Consider the following 24,890-nt stretch of genomic DNA (forward strand, 5'->3'; position numbering starts at 1 on the left):
TATGTCACCCCGAAGGGGATAGAAATAGAACAGGAGGCCCACATTCTGCCAGCACGTGAAACATGACATGCCTGAGCCTGAAATATCCTGAGCAGGTCTGTTCCAGAAAAGCAGTCAGTGGATGCGCAGAAGCCCCAGACACCAGCAGCCTCGGGAGGGACCCAAGGGACAGGCAGATGAAAACTGGGTCCTTCAGTCCCTAAAAGGCAAAGGCAGCCAGGGGACAAACTAGGAGCCAAGCTAGGATGAGGGGCGGTGTCCTTTGAGATTTGGCTCCCCAGGGCAGAAATGAGACCCACACTGGCAGATGTTGGCTATGCCCATCCAGGCCCTGTCCGAAGACACACAGAATCCATCCTTTGAGTTAACTCAAATGAACTAAACTTAAGAAATAAATGTGGGCTGGGCACAATGGCTCACACCAGTAATCCCAGCACTTTGGGAGGCCAAGGCAGGAGGATGGCTTGAAGCCAGGAGTTGGCGGTTGCAGTTAGCTATGATTGCACCACTGCACTCCAGCCTGGGTGACAGAGCAAGACTCTGTCTCAATTTAAAAAAGAAAAGAAAAGAGTAGAGATTGCTGTCCCAGGAGATATAAAAGGCAGAAAATGTAAAAAGATTCCTAAGAGGTTGTGAAAGATTTATGAATACAAGTATATACATACATGTATAGCCATAGGCTACAGGAGAGCAAATAGCAATCAGGTCCTGAGACAGCAAAGATATACTTAGGATGAAAGCTGATACCTGAGATATTAGGACATACTCAAAGTCAGACTCACGTTTGTATTTATACGTAATGGACAGAATGGCCACAGGTAGGCTAGGCCTAGACGTGAGCACGGTGCTTCCTCTGGCCTTGAGCTAGAAGCTCCACTGACAAAGGAGCCTTGGAATTGCATTTGTAGCAGAGCAGCAGGAAGGAACCCAATACTATTTCAGGTTTGTGGGGGACTCCCAGGACAGCACAGCAGCACTTGACTAGGTCCAAACAGACACGCATCATGGAGAGCCAGTTTGTTTGACAGGGACAGAGGCTTGGCAGTGGCACAGTGGTGGTAGATAAGGAGAGATGGACAGAGGAAAGGCTGAAAGCTCCATCACCTGCTACTTCGCCTTGTCATTGGGGGAATAAGGAACTAACATGGGGTTTCAGAAAGGAGGCAGGATCACCCAACCATTCCACACGAAAGGAACATTTCAAATGAAAGGGGAAAAAAAGGCTGTGCTTTTTTATTTCGCCACAGGAACTCTTACGCAAGGCAAAATTGCAAAAAAGCCCACATGAAAAGTAGGTTCCCTTGACAGTCTTCAGGCTTCTTCCCTGGGGCAAGGTTTTAGCAGTGAGTGCAGGAAGGCTGTGCACAATCAGAAAGGGGCTTTTGAGAACTGACTTTTCCAAAGTGGCATTGGGGACACCCAGAGCAAGCTAAGGCTCATTCGACAATAACATCCACTTCCTCAATAATGTTGGCATAGAGGTGCAGCAACCACAGATATAAAGAGGCCCCCAGTGGGTCCAATGGGAGGCAGTGTCTCAGAGAGAAAGAGCGCTGGCCGGCAGGTAGCCCCGGGCATCTGAGAATGTTTACATCCCTTCACAGGGCCGTCAACAGCACTGACAAATGAAGAAGAAGAATGAGTCTCAGGGCACCTTCCTGGAGTGGCCCTCGCCATCCAGGGACCAGCGCGTTGCCTCCCCCGGCGCTTTTACATCACACGAGCAGCTGACAGCGTATTTATTATGCCTTTGCTGAAACAGTTGATGAGAAATATGTTTCCCTTCAGTTTTCATTTAGAAGACAAGGCGTCGTTTGAATAACTTGCCTAATTTTTCTTCCTACCGAGTAGCATTTTTTTTTCACCATATCTTTCCCTAAGGCAGCTCCTTATTCTGTAGGAATTGCCAATGTTGATGTGTTATTGTTAGGTATTTATATTATTCACAGGGCTGTCAGAAATCCCGATGATCTTGAAGCAAGGTCTCATATGCACTTGGCAAGTGCTTTTGCTGGCATCGGCTTTGGAAATGCTGGTGTTCATCTGTGGTGAGCAAGTCTGAGATTTCATTTCTTTACTTAAGCTATTGCTTTAAAAAATTTTTAATGTTTATAATTCAGGACAGGTGGTAAAATTTAAATATGCTATAGAAGGAAGAAATTTAACTTTATGTTCCTAAATGTATTCTTCTTTTTCTTTTTTTCCTTTTTTCACCACCAGCTAAAGTAGAAACTTAAATGTATTCTTAAATTGAATGTGGTTCCTAAATGTATTCTTTTATGTTCCTAAATGTATTCTTTTTCTTTTTTCTTTTTTCCACCACCAGCTATAAAGTAGGAACCTAAATGTATTCTTAAATTGAATGTGGTTTACTGGGTTTTTTAGTAACATATTTTTAAGGTATAATTCTCATACTATACAATTCACCCATTTAAAATGTACAGAACATTAGTTTCTAATATATTCACAAAGTTATGCCACCATCATCAATTTTAGAACATCTTATCACCCCAAAAAGAAATCCCATACCTCCTAGCTGTCATCCACCAATCCCCCCACCTTCCCTAATACTTAGCAACTACCAATTTACTTTTTTTCTTTTTCTTTTTCTTTTTTTTTTTTTTTTTTGAGATGGAGTCTCACTCTGTTGTCCAGACTGGAGTGCGATGGCGCAGTCTTGGCTCACTGCAACCTCCACCTCCCAGGTTCAAGCAATTCTCCTGCCTCAGCCTCCTGATTAGCTGGGATTACAGATGTGCACCACCATGCCCAGCTAATTTTTTTATATTTCTTAAGTAGAGACGGGGTTTCACCATGTTGGCCTGGCTGGTCTCAAACTCCTGACTTTAGTTATCCACCTGCCTCCACCCCTCAAAATGCTGGAATTACAGGCATGAGCCACCACGCCCAGCCTACTTTCTATCTCTGTAGACTTCCCCATTCTAGACATTTCATGTAAATGGAATCATAGAATATGTGGTCTTTTGTGTCTAGCTTTTTTCTTCTCTATGGACATAGGTTTTCCTTTCTCTTGTTATATAGGTAGGAGCAGAATTGCTGGGTCATATGGTAATTCTGTGTTTAAATTTTAAGATACTGACAGACTGTTTTCCACGGCATCTGCGCTGTTTTACATTCCCACCTGCAGTGGGTGAAGGTTCTGATTTCTCCACATACTCACCATGTGTTGTGGATTTTTTAAACTTAAATGTAGGATTTTTCCCCCAATCTGCCACAAAAGAAAGGGATCAGAATGCTTGTCAATAGCCCAGAATTAATCTCTTTGATTGAAACTTTATTGGTATGTTGCTTTAAATTGAAAACCATTGAACTTTAAAAATTAAGAATAGGCCTTTGCTAGGGCGAGCGCAAGGAATGATCAGCCTCTGATGATCTACCACTGATGGGAGCATAAATTGGCAACACCTTTCCAAAAAGCAAGTGAGCAAAATGTACCCAGAGCCTGAAAAATATTTATGCCCCTGGGCCCACCAATTCTCTTCTAGGAATCTAGCCTGAAGAAATACCCATGGCTGGGCACAGTGGCTCACACCTCTAATCCCAACAATGGGAGGCTGAGTTGGACGGATCCCTTGAGCTGAGCCCAGGAGTTCAAGACCAACCTGGACAACATGGTGAAACCCCGTCTCTACAAAAGAAAATACAAAAATTAGCCAAGTGTGGTGGTGCATGCCTGTAGTCCCAGCTACTCAAACACCTGTAGTCTCAGCCACCCTGAGGCAGGAGGATCGCTTAAGCCAGGGAGGTCAAGGCAGCAGTGAGCCAGAATTGCACCACTCCAGCCCGGGCAACAGAGCGGGACCCTGTCTCAAAAAAACCCAAATAAACAACAACAACAACAAAAACTATAATATTTTCCTATTTGTTCATCAATAGTTCAAGAGGATATAAAAAATTTTTCACTGAGCATGGTGGCTGGATCCTTCCTCACTTGAGCCCAGGAAGTCGAGGCTGCATTGAGCTATGATCACACCATTGCACTTTAGCCTGGGTGACAGAGTGAGATACCGTCTCTAAAAAAAAAAAAAAGAATTTTTCAGTAAAAACAAAAACCATGATGCCTTTTCTTGATGTCAACTAAATCTAAACAAATCCTTTAGGTAGAATTTAGCAAGAGAAATCAGTCAAACCAGAACTGATTAACATAGCCTGTCAGGCTAGAATAATCATTTCTGACTGGACTCTGTGAGTATGTAACATTTGAAGGGATCTGTCAGTTACTGGCGGGACAGATCACCGGTGGGTCAAGCTTGCACGTCATCAAATACAGCACATCCTGACTCACAAAATTCCCCCGACATCATCTGGGAGCACACTGCCAAGGAACTGCCAGGGAAAAACAGAAAACACATGCCCAGAGCTTATTACAGAAACTTCGAAGTGAATGACCGAGTCTTTGAGATCGTAATGTTAACTAATGGGTTCAGGGAGCTACTTCTGGATCAATACTTTTTAATGTCATACAATTCTATGAGCATTTGAATTTGAGCATTTTCAGAGGTTTTGTTAATGAATGCACTACATGTCCTAGACATCATAATATATCCTTATATCCAAGAAAACAGAACATATCACTTTTTCAGGTAATGATACTGTATAGAGGCCGTGACAGGCATCCCCATAAGAGTATCTTTCTATTGTTGACTTGAATTTTGATAACTGTGTATGAACATAAGGATTTTCTTTCTTTTCTAGCCATGGAATGTCTTACCCAATTTCAGGTTTAGTGAAGACGTATAAAGCAAAGGATTACAATGTGGATCACCCACTGGTGGTAAAATCATAAGAATAAATTATTTAATTAAATATTATAATCATCCCAATTTCCATAAATATATTTGCCAATTCTCGCCTGCTTAGAGTATGGGGTAAAGTAACTTAACATCTAGAATATGCAGGGAAGAACAGCTTTGTCATCTGCCGGTCACCGCATTTCGTTTCTCCCCAGCCCCATGGCCTTTCTGTGGTGCTCACGTCCCCAGCGGTGTTCACTTTCACGGCCCAGATGTTTCCAGAGCGACACCTGGAGACGGCAGAAATACTGGGTATGAACCATTACTCAAAATTCCGTGACCGGCCAGGCACGGTGGCTCCCATCTGTAATCCCAGCATTTTGGGAGGTTAAGTTGGGTGGATCACTTGAGCCCAGGAGTTCAAGACCAGCCTGGGCAACATGGCAAAACCCCATCTCTACCAAAAAAAAAAAAAAATAGCCGTGTACAGTAGTGCAAGACCATAGTCCCAGCTACTTGGGAGGCTGAAGTGGGAGGATCACCTGAGCCCAGGAAGTTGAGGCTGCAGTGAGCTGTTATCATGCCACTGCACTCCAGCCTGGGAGACAGAGTGAGACTCTCTCTCTCAAAAAAAAAAAAAGAACCATAAAGGACAATACCAAAAATTATTGCTTTGCGATAGCTTAATAATGAAATGTCAGGCTGGGCACAGTGTAATCCTAACACTTTGGGAGGCTGAGGTGGGAGGATAGCTTAAGCTCAGACGTTTGAGACCAGCCTGGGCAACATAGTGAGATCCTGTTTCTTTAAAAACATTTTTAAAATATAAATATATGATTAAAAATGTCAGTGACTTGACCAAAGCCCTATCTAGCACTAAAATTCTGTCATTATTATGTTTCTGAGAGTATTGAGTCTGTTACGTTTGTAGTAATACTGTTTCCTGTTTTTATCTCAAGGGAAAGTATAATTATTTTTATATTTTTAATGTTATAAATGACTTTTGCTATGTTCGATAATAAAATGAATCTGTATCAGGAAGCAGGAGTAAATTCCTAATTATAGAGAATCAAAACAACTGGAAACTTTTTTTCACCAAAGCCTGCAAAGGTCCTGATCAATTAGAAACTTTATAAAAATATCCTGAAAGAGGAGTCTGTTTGCCATACTGTAGAATAAATAATGTCAATAATAAGATATCCACAGTACCTTTTGAATCTTACCAGAAATAAAATGATATTCAGGATAGCTTTAATGGTAAGTAAAATGTTGGTGTTTTGCTAATACAAGAACTCTTTTAAGTAGACTTGAATATTTTATTAACTTGCAAAACATCTTATTCCTCCACTTGTGTTTAGTTAGGGCAAGAAGCGAAAGGCTGAAAAGAAAACTTCATTATGCTCTCCTAGCCCAGCCGTTGGAGAGATTCTTTCCAGGGAGGTAGGAAGGACCGCAGACATCCTCCTGCAGGAGCTCCCGCTGAGTCCCAGGTGCTGTGCTGGGAATGTTAATGACACAAGCCCAGGGCAGAGAGGGGCCAGGGGCTCCATTTCCCAGAGGGTGCTGAGGGGAAACAGTGCAACTTTGCCAAGGATCTGTGTCCCTTTTCTCTTTCGGACTGGAGGTGTTGTTCAGCCATATTTTGGGACTCAGCTGCCTTTGTATATATTCAAACCATGTAAATAAGAAGAGAGAGTGCAAATCATAGGCTACATTTATGATAAATGGGAAAATCTTAGAGAACTTAAAGTTAACACTCCAGGCAACTAGCAACACTACTGAGAAGGGAGTTCCTCTGTTAGACAAATTCCAGGCTGGAAGAACCCACTGATTCTTCCTTCTTGAATGGGAAGTTTTAATGTTATCTACACTTAGCTATCCCACACGATGAAATGTTTTGATTCTCCATGTCATCTTAGATTTCTTAGCTTAGAATACTGATGTATTCTTTTTCCTACCATCTCTTTTTTTTCTGTAACACTTCATAGGAAAATGCAGAGGTTTCGATGGTGTTTTATGGCAGCATTCCCAGGAACATTAAAACTTCATAAACTTCGTATCATGTGTCACCGCTCCACCTAATCCATATTTTAGCTGCCGCTGGGTAATACAGACTGGTCTTGTCAGGCAAGGTTTACCTTTCATCCGGCTGCTCTCCCAGCCAGCCCCGTATCTGGTTCTATTCATACCTTTTCCTGGATTCCTAAGAGTTCTCACTGTCATGGAAGAGAAAGCTAAAAACCGATTTAATAATGTGCTTCAATATGGAGGTGAAAGTAGTCACGATCTCCTTTTGAACAATACAACAGAAAGTGGACTTAGACTACTGTGGGAGGCATTTTGCATAGACTTCATATAATGCTACACTCTGTAGAGGGCTTTACTTCTTGGCAGTGAATGTGTTTGGCTAGAATATATGAGAATGTAGGGTGCTAAGGGTTGTGAAATCAGTTCCCTTCCTCTGGGAACTTTCTCTGTCACCCTGCCTGAGGGCAGAACCTCCCGTGTGGCTCTTCCAGATTGCCATTTCCATGATTATGTGCATTATTTTTTAATTTTTATTATATATATATATATATATTTTTTTTTTTTTTTTTTTTTTAACAGAGACAGGGTCTCACTGCTCAGGTTGGTCTTGACCTCCAGGACTCAAGTGATTCTCCTGCCTCAGCCTTCCAAAGTGCTGGGATTACAGATGTGAGCCACCAGGCCCGGCCTCTTAATTACTAATCATGTAAAAATTCTGCCCTTATGAATCTTCTTTCATCAATACCATTATTATCTGCATATGAAACGCTGTTTTCTGAGAGCCTTCATGTTCTTGGTCCTGCCCAGCTGGTTCTATAATATTTATTTAGAGGAACCTACCCTGCCCTTTGGCAACAGAATCTAAAATTAAAAGTTTTATAGCTATAGAGGACAAAAATTTTCTTCCCTGTTCACACATAATCCATTTTTATCATGCTTATTTTCTTTTTGGTGGTTAATTTTAGAGCTTTTGTACTTCTGTAAGCTTGTCTCACAGGGTGTTTGCAAAGGATTTGTCTTTTTCTAAGATGTTGCTGTGGGAAAAGACGTTGAACACATCATACACCTCTAGATGTCAGCAAATTCCAAGCCTTGAAATTACATAAGCTGTGTGTTCTTCAAATATTCATTCCTCCATCCCAGCACCAGCCGACTTTCTTGCCTTGTTCTGCACCTTTCTTCTTGTCTTTGTTCCTCTTCTTCCTACCACACAAGGGGCGAGTATGTAGGACTTGGCAGCCCCTCCGAAATGTCAGAGCTAAGTGAGCTCCCCCAGCCAACTTGGGCCCTCCTGGGGAGGCACACGATGGCCCCGTGCTGGGCGTTAGGGAGACCCCGTGGGTGTGCATGGTGTATTCACTGATCTTGTGACTGAACTCCACCCAGAGCCCGTTTCTTCCTCTCTCCCTACAGTCAGCACTTTATGTCTTCTAGGAGCCGACACCCACACTGCCAGGATCCAAGATGCAGGGCTGGTGTTGGCAGACGCGCTCCGGAAATTCTTATTCGATCTGGATGTTGATGATGGCCTAGCAGCTGTTGGTTACTCCAAAGCTGATATCCCCGCACTAGTGAAAGGAACGCTGCCCCAGGTAAGACCGGCACGCTCCTCACTCCCTGCAAGGAGCCTAGCGCCTCCAGAAAGACATGCTGCATTGATGGCGGGCTAGCAGGGATGGAAACCAGGGCTCCCCGGTGGTTCTCGGGTCTCCTCCACAGCAGACAGCAGTTCTGTCCTTTCCTGGTGCAACAGGGCCAGGCCCTCGCCTTTCTGTTCATCCATACAGCTGTAGCTGAGGTGAGGCTTTTATGAAAATTTTCATGAAGGGATGGATCCTTTATGAAAATTCAAGGCAAAAACAACCAAACTGATCTTGAACTATGGCAAAATTTCCCTTTTCCCCATTTCTGTTCTTTGAAGGGCTCCTATAAATAACTATTTGAAGCTGTTCCAAAAGGGCCACCAATATTATTTTCCATTGTAAAAGAGTTCCAGGTCTCTACTATTTTGTGAAGAATAGGCATGGCCTTTCAATTAACAATATCACCAAATTGCTTTCGATGAATGTGGGAGATTGTATACTTGATATGTATCTGTGTCACTATGGGTCTGATTTCATTTCTTAAATTTTTGTGAAGAATGTAAATGGAGCTGTATCTCTAATTCGGTAGAATCATACTAGGTGTAAAGTTTGCTCTTCTGAGGTTCTCATGAAGAACTCTGATCCCTCAGTGGACCTCTCTTGAGCTAGCACATCAGATCCTAATAGGCCAAGGTCCTGTTCATTGCAATTCACCATAAAGCAGAGAGCTCAGAGCATGAGTGCTTGGTTGGTGGACCACACCATAGTCGCCATGCCCAGAATACTCCTTTAGTCCTCTTGGCCAATATGGGAAAGGCAGAGGTCACCTCAATGCTATGAGGGTATAAGGATAAGGATCTTCTGCCACAGGCTAAGGCATTCCCTGACCATGGAACAGAGTTAGCAGCTGAAACATCCACTCACACAGCAGCCTGCTTGCCACAAGTGCTGGTGCTTTTCCCTCACCCCACTCCAAGTAGGCAAGGGCCTCAAACTAGCTTCTTCCTCCCCACTTTGCTAGTGCTTAGAATGTTGACAGCCTCACCACTCACTTAAGATAATATTTGTATAGATTGTGTTCATAGACTCATGTGTCCACAGGAGCCAGGTAGAGAATAGCAGTGAACAATGTCATGTAAGGCCTTAGGGAGTGGCGGGGACTTTGGTAAGCCAGAAAGCACGTGACCCATCTAATTGGGTGAGCAGCTCAGCTACAGTTTATCATCACCAAGCAGAAGATCAGATCCCAATGTTGGTAGAACTACCAACTCTCAAGAAAAATCAGCAATCCGGATATTTGTGTTGAATTCCCTGGTTTCCAATGCACAAATGAAATGTAGTCCGTGAACCACCAGTTTCCCTGATTTGGATTCAGGCTCAGTGAATTCAATTGCATCTACAAATAGAAATGAACAAGAAACAAAGGAGTCTCAAAGTATAGGAGAGACCCTGGGCTAACCCACAAACCCTTAATTCTAACCCATACGTCCAAGGGACCAAATCACTAAAAAAATCAGACTCTCTAACGCCCTCACAGTTATTTTATCCAAGCCTACCAGCCTGTAAGTTCTGTGAGGGCAGGAATCTGTCCGCTTGGCTCATCCATTTTCCATTGCACCTAGCACAGGCTAGTAAACATGTTAAACGAACACATACCTCCATTCCTCTCCTCCTAAGTCCTCTGTCTAGGTAAGCTTTAATGGCTGACTCAGGATAACTTTTTGAAAAGTTTCCTTAGACTGACTAGGACTCAACCAAAGACAGGCGAGCCATGAAAGCTCAGGGACACCCTAGACTGAGTGGTCATAGTGATTTTTTCCGGGGAGAGGGACAGGGCTGGAGTGCAGTGGCATAATCACAGCTCACCACAGCCTTGACCTCCCAGGCTCAAGTGATCCTCTGTCCTCAGCCTCCCGAGTAGCCAGCACTATAGGTGTGTGCCACCATACCAGGCTAATTTTTTCAACTTTTTTGTACACAATAGGTCTCACTGTGTTACCCAGGCTGGTCTTGAATTCCTGAGCTCAAGCAATCCTCCTGCCTTGGCTTCCCAAAGTCCTAGGGTTATAGATATGAGCCACAGTGCCTGGCATTCACTGCAATTTTAATGTAGCTTCTGGCTTTATGGCATGGTCCCAGTGACACTGTCCACCCTGCAAGGGGCCCTCCAAAAGGTTCTGTTTGTTTAGCCCAGGAAAGTGTTCAGGAAAATGTGTGGGTCCATCTCTAAGAATGGTATCCATGATTTTCAGATGAAACTGTCTGATACCCTTGGCCATTTGATTGCTGGCCATCAGTACACACTGACAGGTGTTTACTCTTCTAATTCTACTGTGGTCAGACTGTCACTTTCTTTTGTTTGTTTTGTTTTTTGTTTTTGAGACAGAGTTTCACTCTCACTGCCCAGGCTGGAGGGCAGTGGTGCAATCTTGGCTCACTGCAACCTCTGCCTGCCGGGTTCAAGTGATTCTCCTGCCTCAGCCTCCCGAGTAGCTGGTATTACAGGCACACACCACCATGCCCAGCTAATTTTTGTATTTTTAGTAGAGACGAGGTTTCACCATGTTGGCCAGGCTGGTCTCAAACTCCTGACCTCAGGTGATCTGCCCACCTCAGCCTCCCAAAGTGCTGGGATTACAGGCGTGAGCCACCACAACCAGCCCAGACTGTCACTTTCAAAAGCTATTCCACGTAGCAGCAGATCCAGCTTAACATTTGAGACCACTAAAATAGCACTAAATTAACACTAAAATAGCAAGTTAATTAGATATCATTCTGAATGCCTCAGTGTACATGCAATACTGGGAAATCACAGATAGCAAAACCTTAATTGGACAAAACCAATTTCTTAGTTTTACAAAAATGGGAGGTAAATGGAATCTTTTGGATATAAGTTCTGTCATAAAGTAGGAAGCCAGATTTTCCCCAGGCTGTATTCATAAAGCACCCCAAGGCATCTGTTGCCTTTTTTCCTCTGATCATGTTTTCATGATTCAGAGAAATATAGTTAATTTTAATTAAACTAGCCCTAGGTTCATTTGGAGTCTACATGATTGAGATATGTGTATATTCACAGATTGATAGGACTTTGGTAGGAATCTTAGAAATAAGCTTGTCCATTTTGCAAATGAATAACTACTATGGAATTTTGTTTGTTTGTTTGATGGCAGTGACTGTTTTACAGGAATGCTGTGGCCACTTTAGAGTTTTACACATGCAATAGACTAATCTTTGCTTATTAGTATCTCCAGGATTTAAGGTAGTGAGAAGAATATACTGGCTCCTCCAAAGAACGTCACCAGAAAGGTTATTCAATGTAGTTGACATTTGATGAAGGTTCTTTTCTGTTCAGCAGTGAAGGATTGGTTTTCTCTGGAAGGAACAACCAGGCCAGTATTCTTGACCAAACACAGCCCATACTGGTGGCAGCTAATAGCAGCCCTGTGTACAGAGGCTTTCAACTGCCATAGCCAGGCTGCAAGGGGAGCAGGCAAGAATATATTAATCTTCCAAGCTGGATTTCTGAAACCCCTGGAAAGAAACATTTACATTTCAAATCAAAACATTTCATTACTGAGGAGCGCTGTCTACCCAAATGAGCACTTCCACTCCCTGGTAGACAGGCCAGCTGAAATGTTGTTATTTCATTAATGTGCTAAAAGTAGATGTCTGAATTTATTTCGTTCCCATGTTAATGAGTTGTCCTTCACTCTTACATGCCTATAAATAATAGCACATCATTGCTTAACATATCTTAATTCTGAGAGAGTTTAGCTTTTATATGGCAGAGCTAATATGTATAGGGACATATCACAAACTTTATGTCCTTGTCCTGTTTAACCAATCACTGGGGGCCAGAAACGTGAAACAGAAACTCAGCTCAGGCTTGGCTTCAAATACTTCTAAGAGTCCTGCACTGCTCCACCAGAGATAAGCAGGATCATGTCAAGGGCCTTTGAGCTCATCAGATAAGACTCTCTCCCATTATGAACAACGTAACTTGCCATCATCTGCAGTTACAGCAAACACTGAACTTCAGTTCTTGACCCTGCACAAACACATACATAATGAGACCCTCTGCCTTGCTATGGATTTCCAAAATTCCTTAGGGTCTCTTAAAAATCTGCTGGGATGTGAAACTTCGTCTTTACCTCACCCATACTCATAGGCATTGTCCCTCACCCCTCTCTCATCTGTCCCTCTATCCTTTCTTCCTTCTTTAACTTATCTTTTAAATTGTGATAAAATATGTATAACATAAAATTTACCATTTTAACCATTTTTAAGTGTACAATGCCATGCCATTAAATACATGCACAATGTTGTGCAACCATCACCACTATCCATTTTCAGAACTCTTTTTTTAATCATGCCAAACAAGTGGTATGTCTGTTAAACACGAATTCCCCGTTCTCCCCTTCTCACAGCCCCTGGGAACCTCTGTCCTACTTTCTGTCTCTATGAATTTGCCTATCTTAGGTACCTCATGTAAGTGAAATCATACAATATTTGTCCTTTTGTGACTGGCTTATTTCACCCAGCACAGTGCCTTTAGTGTGCATCCACGTTGTAGCATGTGTCAGAATTTTATTCCTTTTTTATAGCTGAATAATGTTCCATTGTATGGATATACTACATTTTGGTTATGCATTTACCTATTGATAGACACTTGGGTTGTTTCCACCTTTTGACTATTATGAATAATGCTGCGATGAATATTGGTGTACAAGTATCTATTTGAGTCCCTGCTTTCAATTCTTTGGGGTATATACCTAGGAGTAGAATTGTTGTATCATATAGTAACTCTATGTTTAACTTTCTGAGGAACTGCTAAACTGTTTTCTATAGTGGCTGCACCATTTTACATTTCCATTAACAGTGCACCAGGGCTTCAGTTTCTTCACATCCTCAACAACACTTGTTATTTTTCTTTTGTGTGTATGTAATAGCCATTCTAATGGTGTGAAGTGGTATCTTATTGTTTTGATTTGCATTTCCCAAATGACTAAGGATGGTGAGCATCTTTTCATGTGCTTATTGGCTATGTATATATATATTCTTTGGAGAAATAACTAATCAAGTCATATGCCCATTTTTGAATTGAGCTGTTTGAGGTTTTTTGTTGGTGAGTTGCAAGAATATTTTTTTTCTTTTTTTGAGACGGATTCTTGCTCTGTCATCAGGCTGGAGTGCAGTGGTGCAATCTTGGCTCACTGCAACCTCCGCCTCCTGGGTTCAAGCAGTTCTCCTGCCTTAGCCTCCTGAGTAGCTGGGACTACAGGCGTGCACCACCACACCCGGCTAATTTTTGTATTTTTAGTAGAGACGGGGTTTCACTGTGTTGGCCAGGATGGTCTCAATCTCTTGACCTCATGATCCACCCGCCTCGGCCTCCCAAAGTGCTGGGATTACAGGTGTGAGCCACTGTGCTCAACCAGAATAATTTTTATATCCTGAATATTAATCCCTTATCAGATATATGATTTGCAATTTTTTAAAATTTTGTTGTCTTTTCACTCTCTTGACCATGTCCTTTGATGCACAAAAGTTTTAAATTTTTATTCAGCCTAGTTTATCTGTTTTTTTTTTCTTTTTTCCCTGTGCTTTTTCTTTTTTTTCTTTTAGAGACAGAGTCTTGCTCTGTTGGCCAGGCTGGAGTGCAGTGGCGCAATCTCGGCTCACTGCAACCTCCACCTCCCAGGCTCAAGCAATTCTCCTGCCTCAGCCTCCTGAGTAGGTGGGATTGTAGCTGCCCACCACCACACCCAGCTGAATTTTTTTTTTTTTTTTTTGTATTTTTAGTAGAGACAGGGTTTCACCATGTTGGCCAGGCTAGTCTCGAACTCCTGACCTCAAGTGATCCACCTGCCTCGGCCTCCCAAAGTGCTGGGACCACCGCACTGGACTCCCTGTGCTTCTGGTGTTACATCCAAGAAATCATTGCCAAAGCCAATATTCCTGAAGATTTTTCCCTAATTATTCTTCTAAGAGTTTTAGGGTTCTAGCTCTTACGTTTAGGTTTTTGATGCATTTTGAGTGAATTTTTTTAATACATCCATCCATCTTTTCATTCCTTTTACCAGACAAATACTGACTGAGTCCCTACCGTATACCATGCATTGTACGGTATACTAAAAGAAGGAAAATAAAGTCCCTTTTCTCCTTTGTGAAGCTTACCTTCTAGTGAGGGGAGACAGTGAACATCTATAAATAAGATATAAATGAAATCATTTCAGATAATGATTAGTGTATGAAGGAAAACCTGCATAAGGAGATAGAGAGTGATCTCACGGGGAAAGTGTGGAGAGATCTCCAGCCAGGGTGTTGGGAAGGTGCATGATGATAGGCCAATGCTTTCTAGGCAGAGGGGAAGGGCCCTGAGGCAGGGTCAACGTTAGCACATTCAAGGAACTTAAAAGGGATGGTGGGACTAAGTGAGGTGTTAGAGCTGGGGCAGGAAACAGAGCCAGATCGGGGTAGCCTTAGAGGCCGTGGTTTTGTTGTAATTGCCACGGGCATTTATCTGCAAGCATTAAACACAGGAATGGTAGGATTCAGTTTATACTGGAAAAAAATCACTTTGGCTGCTGTGGGGAGAATGACCTCTGGGGGGCAAGAATGGAGCAAAAGTGGAAACAGACCTTTTAGGAAGCTTCTCAAGCTGGACAGGCGAGTGATAGCAGTGCCCTGGATTCCGGTTGTGGTACCACAGGAGGTGAGAAGCGCTCTGACTGGGGCTTCATTTTGGAAGTAGGACTGACACTCTTGCTGATGAGTTGAACTTGCAGAGCAAGGGAAAGGGGAATCAAGTCTGGCTCCTGGGTTTTGCCTGAGCTACTGGGTGTCATTTCTGAGATGAGAAAATGGTAGGAGCGGTGGGGTGGGAGAGTCAGAGTTCTATCTTGTATATGTGAACTTTGAGACTCCAGTATCCCCCTCCCCACCATCTTCACTAATTCAGCAGATAACTGTTGAGCATCTACTTACTATGTAAAGCCCTCCGGTAGGCGCAGGGCAGAGAGCAGTGCACACAGCTGAGCCCCTGGCCTCACAAGCTTCCCTTCCACTAGCTACACTCCCAAACACATGCCAGCAATAGAAAACATGCCCAGAGACCCATGAAAATGGAACCTCAAAATGGACATTCCTCAGTTTCATGCAGGTGCCAGGGGAGTCATCGCTGTACATTTTAGCCCCTGTCCCCGAGAAGCTACTGACCAGAGTATAAATAGAAGTAGGATGTGCTGGATGTCTTCGCCGAATTGACTCAATAATCATTGGAGAAATTAACAAATCACTGGATTTGCTTGGGAACGTAGAGATAAAACCTTAGTTAATAGAAAAAAACGGAGTCACTTGTTGCACATAGCATGAACATTAATGTTCTACTGAAGTCCTTTTGAATATGCCTTAAGTCCAAGTTGCAAAATACATGGTCTTAGACGTCGGGGACGACCCAGTTCTCTCTCAGAGCTCTGTGTGTACAGAGAACCTGGCAGAGGTGGTTGACTGACCTAGTTTTGTCATGATAAGGGTGTTTTCCCCAAGATTGGTTTCGGCAGAAGGCTGTTGCCAGGGCGTAAGGCAAGGGGCAGTGGCTTTCGAAAGCTCTGTGGGGAAAGAGGTATGATGTGATAAACCTCTGAGATGGGGATCAACTCATATGAAGTATACAAGAAATACCGTTTTTAAAGATATGGCGTTTATCAAGTCATTGATTCTTATGACCAAGTTAATTTCCATAACTTTGTAGCTTTTACAAACTGCCTTTTCAAAGCCCTGGGTAACTTCTTTCATTTACTGTTTCAGGAAAGGGTCACCAAGCTTGCACCCCGTCCCCAGTCAGAAGAGGATCTGGCTGCTCTGTTTGAAGCTTCAATGAAACTGTATTAATTGTCATTTTAACTGAAAGAATTACCGCTGGCCATTGTAGTGCTGAGAGCAAGAGCTGATCTAGCTGGGGCTTTGTCTTTTCATCTTTGCGCATAACTTACCTGTTACCAGTATAGGTGGGATATACATTTATCTTGCAGGAAATTCCCCAAAGCTCAGAGTCCAGTTCCTTCCATAAAACAGGCTGGACAAATGACCACTATGTTAGACCCCCAGGCTCGACTTCAGGGGTCAGTGTTCCTGTCCCAAACCCCACACAGAATACTCTGCCTCTGCTTCATGTAGCAAATGAGCAAAAACTCAGTATCTATCAAAAGTGTAAATTATATTTCCTATGCCTAGTAATTCACTTCATGTCTAAAAATTTATCTGATAGAAACACTAGCACCAGTACATACAGAAGCATGGCAAGGATGTTTCTGGCAGCACTTTTCTAATAATAAAAGATTTGAAACAACCTTAAGTATTCATTATTGGTATATAGATCACTTATAGTATACTAGACAGTGGAATACTATGGTACTGTTAATAAAGATGAAGTAAATCTCTTGGAAATGTGTCCATAATATACTGGGAAGTTGGCAGAAAGCAAGCTACCAAATAATTATATGTTAGTATGATCTGATTTTTACTTTTTCAATTATACATAAACATATATCTACATATACATACAAAAGAAAGATACACATCAAAATTTAAAAGTTATTACTGGAGAAATGGAATTTGGGGTGTGGAGAACTAAGAGAAAATGTTCACTTTATTTTATTTATTTATTTATTTATTTATTCATTTATTTTTATTTATTTTTTTGAAATGGAGTCTTGCCCTGTCTCCCAGGCTGGAGTACAGTGGTACGTTCTCGGCTCACTGCAACCTCCACCTCCTGGGTTCAAGTGATTCTCCTGCCTCAGCTTCCTGAGTAGCTATTTATTTATTTTTTGAGACAGGGTCTCACTCCTATTGCCCAGGCTGGAGTGCAGTGGTACAATCATGACTCGCTGCAGCCTCCACTTCCCGGGCTCAGGTGATCCTCCCACCTCAACCTGCTGAGTAGCCGGGACTACAGGCATGCACCACCATGCCTGACTTATTTATTTATTTATTTTTGTATTTTTTGTAGACACGGGGTGTCGCCATGTTGCCCAGGCTGGTCTCAAACTCCTGAGCTCCAGTGATCCTCTCGCCTTGGCCTCCCAAAGTCCTGGGATTACAGGCATGAGCCACCACTCCCAGCCTCATTTTTTATTTTATAAACTTCTGTATTGTTTGGATTTGTTACAACAAGCATATATTACTTTTCTAACATTTATAAAAGAGAAGGGAAAGGAAAGAAAAATGTCATTTTAATGTTTTAGGTCAGATTCGGTTTATTTTATAAAAATACTAGTAACATATTTAAAAGGTAAAAACAAATCCACAGGGGTAAAATATTAGAGACCAATCCTCTGGTGAATAAGTTGGTTTTTTTGTTTTGTTTTAAAAACAAAACAACAAAAACAAAAACAAAAAGCAAAAACTAACATCCTACATGGTTAGTCCCTCTGGAAAAATGTTTCTGGTGCTCTGAATACATTAATTCGAAAAGAAGCAGTTTTGTAGGTTACAGATTACAGCATGCAAGTAGAATCCAACTAGTGTGATACTCTTCCTCCCTTTTATTCCCAGGCTACAGAAACCTGGACAGCTCATTTTTCCTTTCAAAAGTTAACCCACTGAGGTTTTCTTGCCCAAGCTTTGGCAGTATAGGTCTCAGAGTACTTGCAGATTTACTCACATTTTAAATTGAATTAAAATTTTAATCTTATAAATGAGTAATATAATTACTTCAGGATTTTTTTCAAACAGATGAGAAAAGCATTACTGTGCCATTCAACTTGCCTAGGCCACTTGATCTCCATAAAGGTCTTTATTTTGTTGAGATTTTAAAATAATGTTTATTGGGGGTTTTCTCTAACTACAAACATAAAATATATTCAGTACCAAAAACTGTTAATACAAAGATAAACACAAAAGAAAATCATTGTTCATACTGCACCATCCAAAAGATAGCTATGTAAAAATTTTGTATATGTTATTCTAGTAATTTTGTATGCATAAATATATGTTGTATAACTAGCTATATATGTGTACATTTTTTACTTAGAAATGGTATTATTAAGGGGTAATTTTAATTTCTACAGAACATTCAAATTTTTTTATACCAAGTGCCCCAGACGTAGGCTTAAGATGGTGCCAGTAGAATTTCAGCTACACCTTGCAGATCATAGCTAGCTAAAATTTCTTCTAGCTCTTCAGGAGAATCCTGGAGATGAGGGCAGAAGCTGGGCATGAATGAGGCAGAGAACAGCTAAACTCTGCCAATCTGAGATCCTTCAGGAAACTTTAGTAAAAGTTGTTAATGAGAGTCTCAAAATACATTTAGCATGGCAAAAACTTATATGTATACACATACACATATATTTTTCCCTCACCACCCCCACCTCAGAAGCAGTCTAGGTAAGTTTGAGAACACTTATAATATATTAGGCAATGTGATATGACATTATTAGAAGAGCATTAGGCTAGGGTTCAAGGGCCCTGGATTTTGTTTCAGTTTTGTCTGAGTCTTAGTTCATTCAACTAAGGTCTCTTCCAGCTTGAAAATGCTATGAGGCCGGGCACAGTGGAGGCTGAGGCAGGAGGATTGCTTGAGTCCAGGAGTTTTGAGACCAGCCTGGGCAACATGGCATGGTGAAACACCATATCTACAAAAAATACAAAAATTAGCTGGGCGTAGTGGTGCATACCTGTAGTCCTAGCTACTCAGGAGGCTGAGGCATGAGAATCACTTGAACCTGGAGGGTGGAGGTTGCAGTGAGCTGAGACCACATCACTGCACTCTATCCTAGGCAACAGAGCAAAACTCTGTCTCAAAAAAAAAAAAAAAAAGAAAAGAAAGAAAGAAAATGCTATGACTAGGTTTTATGTATTACCTGGTCCTTAATGTGAGATTTTTGAATTGGGAAAATTCGATGTAAAATAATTTGAGATACAAATATGCATTCTCCCCCCATCTCTCTCAAATGTTCAATGCCTTTGCTAACAGTAGCCAGACGTCTGAATGTGACTCGCCAAGAGGAGTGTTTGGTATTCATATTGATGATGACTCTGTAGAGGAAGAATTTAAAGGTCAAGCATGAAGAAACAGATTTAGGAAGACTTGGTGTTTTTATCTGGATACCCATCATTCTGGCCCTTACAATTAGAGATTATGGAAAAGGTGAGTTTTGTGACTTACTAGCTATTAAAAGAGGATAAGCTAGATTAGGCCCATTTCTGTAAATCAAACATTTCATGTTTCAGAGACAATAATTAAGTGTATTTTTTTCTGATTCTGTATCCTATTTTTCTATAGATGTCCTTTAAGAAAAATTCTTGAGAGTCGCAGCTCCGTTTATGTGGATTAAAATACCTACCAAGGCAAGGACATTTAATAGAATGGTATTCAAGAGTTTGGAAAATACTATGTTCATAAAACTATCATAATAACGGTGGCATTTTCACTTAAAATACATGCATATCCCTAATTTATTTTTTGATACAGAATACTGATTTGTTCCAAATAGGTCATGTTTCTATTTATTGTTGAGTGCCACAATAAATAGCTGGCTCGTTTTGCACTCCTGTCCCTCTCTATGGCATTGTTCGAGTAGCTGTGGACACAGCTGTGGGGTGTTTTCAAGTGGTCAGTGAAGTAAGTCTGCTCTTGTAAAATACAAACAAGTACAGTATCAAAATAGCGCGAACGCGCAAAAATTGCTTTCCTGGCCTTTTAACCCTGAGAAAGATTAATGGTTGTTTGGATTAGAAACTGTACCCTAATGAGGGGGCTGTTGCCTCTGGGGAGTAGGTATGAGAAAGGGGACTGTTCACCTCCAGGTCATCGTTGCACAGGCTGCGAGTCTCCGACGACCCGCAACACCACGCCAGACAGCTGCCCGGGCTCTGCCAGTAAGTGCCTGGTCCTCCGGGAGCTGTTGAGGGGACCAGGCCATCACCATCACAATGGCCTGGGGGAGGCAGTCTCCAGGGCCAAGCGCACTTTGAATGGACAGAAATTGGTTCTTAAAGCCCTAGGTTGAATTACTGGCAGCTGGGGGTGGGAGGGTCTAGTTTCTCGTGCTATTATTCTACCGTTTTTCCAACCACTCCAATCACTCTCAGAATAAATGCAATCGCCTAACAAATTGCAATAACTGTTTTGAGATTTCGTCCCCTCTGAAATGCCTCATGAAGCTATGCGCACAACAGCTAACTTCAAAGTAACCCCACTTCATTCTTTCTGGCTTTAAGTTTTTGTCTTTTTCAGTTGGGTGCTTTAAATTGATTTTCCAATTTATAAAATTGGAAACTGATTAAAATAATCATGAGAGAAAAGGAAGAAAAAAACAACTAATCATCCTATTACCCAAACACAGCTGTTAACATTTGATATATTTCCTTTCCATCTTTTCCATTTGAGTGGTGTAATCTCTTAACACATGACATTTTAAGGATTTTCTATGTTGTTGCATAATCTTCATAATCATATGCAAATGTATGCAATAGTTTATTAAATAAGAATTTAATAATTTATTCTTATTATAGGTCATCAAAATGCTTCCAAATTTTTATTCCTACCAATAACTTAGCAATGAATAGATGAATAATGTTTATATGGCATCTTTCACATTCTAAATTAATTTGGTAGGTTAGGTTCCCCTAAAGTCAATTTTAACATTACAATATAGATTTTTTTTTCCTTTTTCTTTTTCTTTTTTTAAGAAATAAGGTCTCATTCTGTCACCCACAATGAAGTGCAGTACATGATCATAGCTCACTCTAACCTCAAACTCATGGGCTCAAGAGATTCTCCCGTGCCTCAGCCTCCCCAGCGGCTGGGAGTATATGCAAGCACCATCACACCTGACTAATTTTTAAAATTTTTTTGTAGAGATGGGGTCTCGCTGTGTTGCCCAAGCTGATCTCAAACTCCTGGCCTCAAGTGATCCTCCCACCTTGGCCTCCCAAAGTGCTGGAATTACAGGCATGAGTCACCACACCTGGCCTGATGTAGACATTTTTATGACTCTTGGTTCACAGTGTCAAGTTACATATAACTCAGAATTGCCTTAAATATTGCTTCCCCTCTCATTCAATCTTCTCTTCAAAATAAATACTAGTGCAAAGCAACAAGAAATGAAACAAAGTTCATTTGCAAGTATGGACCAGACAAGACTATTTGTGCCAACCTTTAAGTCAATAGTGGTTTTTTTTTAATGTCAGTACAGCTTAACAGTTCACAGGGATTACAATTTTCAGATAAACTTAGGAAAATTTGGTGTTATATCCTTGCCTCTTCAGTGAAACTTTAAGACCCCAAATCTCTTTTTTACTTACTTTTTTTTTCTTCTAGAGCCCTCTATGGCCCCCTAAGCCTGTAGGTCTGTGTTATTACTTTCATGGTTTTCAGTTTTGCTGGCCAAGAAAAAAGACCCAAGGGAGTAACATATTATTTTCTACAAGGATGTTCTAAAACCACTCAGGCCTGTGAGTGAAATGATTTGCTGCACTGCAAGGGAGGTGAGTGAGACCAAGGAACTACACCCACCAAGATCCCTTCCAAGGGTCTAAGTTGCTTCTCTAATCAGAAACCCCTCAAACCTTTGCGACTGTGCACATAGGTCCCATGATGGCTTTGGCAACATTTACCTGGGACCAGGGTGAACTTCATACCATGTATTGCATATGAGAAAAGAAAATAATGTTTGTCAAACAAACCACTATATTTTATTTTATTTTATTTTAGTGTTGCTGGTAGGTGTGTAGTGAGCTCTCAGTGTGTGTGTGTGTGTGTGTGTGCGCGGTTTTTTTTTTTTTTTTTTGGACAGGGTTTCACTCTGTCTCCCAGGCTGGAGTGCAATGACACGATCTTGGCTCACCACAACCTCTGCCTCCCGGGTTCAAGTGATTCTCCTGCCTCAGCCTCCCCAGTAGCTGAAATTACAGGCGTGTTGCCTCTACGCCCAGTTAATTTTTGCATTTTTAGTAGAGACAGAGTTTCACCATGTTGGCCAGGCTGGTCACAAACTCCTGGCCTCAAGGGATCCCCCCGCCTCAGCCCCTGAAAGTGCTGGGATTACAGGCAGGAGCCACTGCGCTCGGCTTCATTGTGGTTTTAATTTGTATTTCTCTAATGGCATGTGATGCTGAACATCTTTTCACATGCTGATTTGCTATCTGTATCTCCTTTTTGTTGAAATGTCTGTTCATGTCTTTTGCCTATCTTCTAATTGGATTGTTTTGTTTTGTTTTTTTACTGTCGAATTTTGATGATGCTTTATATATTCTAAATACAAGTTTTTTCTTAGATATGTGGTTTGCGAATCTTTTCTCCCAGTCTGTGGCTTGTCTTTTTATTCTCTTACAGGGTCTTTCACAGACGAAAGGTTCTTAATTTGATGAAGTTCAGTTTATCACCTTTTCCTTTTTATTCATCATGCTTTTGATGTCAAGTCAAAGAACTCTGCCTACCCATAAATCTCTAAGGTTTTCTCCCGAGTGTTTTCCTAAAAATTTTAGTTTCACATGTAAGTCTGTGATCTACTTTGAGTTAATTTTTGTATAAGGTGTGAGACTTAGGGGTGTGTGTGTGTATGCATGCACACATGAGCACACCTAGGCTATCTCCAGTATCATGTGTTCATTTGTTGAAAAGATACTCTTTCCTCCGTTAAATTGTTTTTATGCCTTTGTCAAAAATCAGTTGGGCATATTTGTGTGGGTCTGCTTCTAGGTTCCCTGTTTCGTTCCAGTGTTCCATGTGTCTGTCTCCACCAATACCACCCTGTTTGGATTACTACAGCTAAATAGTAATCCTTAACATTGGTAGAGTGATTCCTCTCCTTTACCCTTCTTTTCCTTTTTTTCTTTTCTTTTCTATTTTTTTTTTTTCTTTTTTGAGACGGAGTTTCACTGTTGTTGCCCGGGCTGGAGTGCAATGGCGTGATCTTGGCTCATTGCAACCTCCACCTCCCGAGTTCAAGTGATTCTCCTGCCTCAGCCTCCCAGATAGCCTGGCCTATCCTTCTTTTTCAAAACTGTTGTAGCTATTCTAGTCCTGCACATTTCAATATAAATTTTAGGATAACCTTATCTATGTTGACAAAATATTCTTGCTGAGATTTTATAGTAACTGCATTAATCCTATTGATAATTTGGTGACAGCTGACATTTTTAGTATGTTGATTCTTCCAATCCAGAAATCCAGTATATCTCTGCATTTATTTAGGTCTTCTTTGATTTAATTAATCAACATTTAAAAATTTTCAGGACACAGATCCTCTACATGTTCTGTTACATTTCTATCTAAGTATTTCATTTTCTTTGGAGCAATTGTAAATGGTATTGTGCTTTGAATTTTGGTTTTCACATGTTCATTGTTAGTATACAGAAATGTGATTGATTTTTATATGTTGATCTTGTATCCTGCAAACTTGTTGCACTACTTATTAATCCTAGAAGTTTCATTGTGGATTTCTTATGATTTTCTATAATTATCCACCTGTGAATAGGGACAGTTTTATTTCTTCATATCCAATAAATATGCCTTTTATTTCCTTTCCTGGCATTTTTGCCCTGGCATACTATTCTACTACTGTGTTGAATAAGAGTGGTGAGAGCAGATATCCTTGTCCTGTCCCCTATCCTAGGGGGAAAATATTCAGACTTTCACACTGAGTATGATGTTAGCTATAGGTCTTTTATAGATTCTCTTTATCAAGTTAAGGAATTTGTGTCATCTTTTAAAGGTGTTATAGTAGCATGGTAGCTTTTCTTACTCTCTGATATTTATGCTTAGATAATTTACTGGATTTAGGTTATTTTTGTAATCAAGAAACAGAGCAATCTTTTCCATTTTCATTATAATTCTGTTAGGTACCCGTGCAGGTATTTCTGTTTGACAGACAAACTTTTTAAAAACAGAGACTGCAAGAGGTAAAATGTCTTGCCCAAATTTATATACAAAGGAGCATTGTCAGACTAGGTCCTAGGGCATCAGTTCAATTACATTTATTGTAAACCTAATACTCATAATATGATTGAACCCCTATGTGCCAGGCACTATAGCTGCTTTACATGTTTGTGTTATTTAATGCTCAAAACATAGCTATGCTGTTACCATAGAGATTTGCTCAGTCCCTGTTATGGACTGCATGTTTGTGTCCTCCCAAAATTCATAAGTTGAAGCCCTAACCCCTAATATTTTACAAATGATTATACCAAACCTTAGAGAGGCTGTATAACTTGACTACGGTCACACTACTAGCAAGTGGTAGCAAGTGATTTGGACCTAGACAAAGATCTTGCTCTTGACAACCACCTATGTCAACTCCTATGCCAGGTTCTGCAGCTACAAAGATGAATAAGACTCAGTCCCATCCCTTAAGGAGCACACAGTCCATCAGGGGAAACAATCATATTCATAGCTTGATTCCTGAAGAAGCAGCAACCCCAGGTGGTAAAATGCCTTACCAATATTAGAGGCACTCAGTAATATTTGTTGACTGAATGGCTAAGTGGAATGGCTGGCTTCTTGGACAGATCTAATGTT

At 41.2% G+C, this 24,890-nt stretch overlaps 1 protein-coding gene across 9 annotated transcripts in view; it reads left to right on the forward strand.

The window, feature by feature from the left end:
• Nucleotides 1-16,715, forward strand: part of ADHFE1 (alcohol dehydrogenase iron containing 1) — a 36,273-nt gene extending 19,558 nt beyond the window's left edge. For 5 of the 9 annotated variants that reach the window (XM_016959531.4, XM_016959535.3, XM_016959536.3 and 2 more), the window contains 5 exons: nt 1,950-2,048; nt 4,717-4,795; nt 4,970-5,066; nt 8,217-8,374; nt 16,175-16,715. In XM_016959531.4, coding sequence (XP_016815020.1) covers nt 1,950-2,048; nt 4,717-4,795; nt 4,970-5,066; nt 8,217-8,374; nt 16,175-16,258 — 517 coding nt within the window. In that variant the 3' untranslated portion in view covers nt 16,259-16,715. Of the gene's footprint in view, nt 1-1,949; nt 2,049-4,716; nt 4,796-4,969; nt 5,067-6,112; nt 6,245-8,216; nt 8,375-12,792; nt 12,896-16,174 lie in introns of those variants that run through there. The other 4 variants (XR_010159257.1, XM_063816342.1, XR_010159258.1 and 1 more) reach the window with 4 other exon arrangements.
• The last annotated feature ends 8,175 nt before the right edge of the window (nt 16,716-24,890 follow it).

The sequence above is a fragment of the Pan troglodytes genome, chromosome 7 (genome assembly GCF_028858775.2).
Source record: "Pan troglodytes isolate AG18354 chromosome 7, NHGRI_mPanTro3-v2.0_pri, whole genome shotgun sequence".
NCBI classification, from domain to species: Eukaryota; Metazoa; Chordata; class Mammalia; order Primates; family Hominidae; genus Pan; species Pan troglodytes.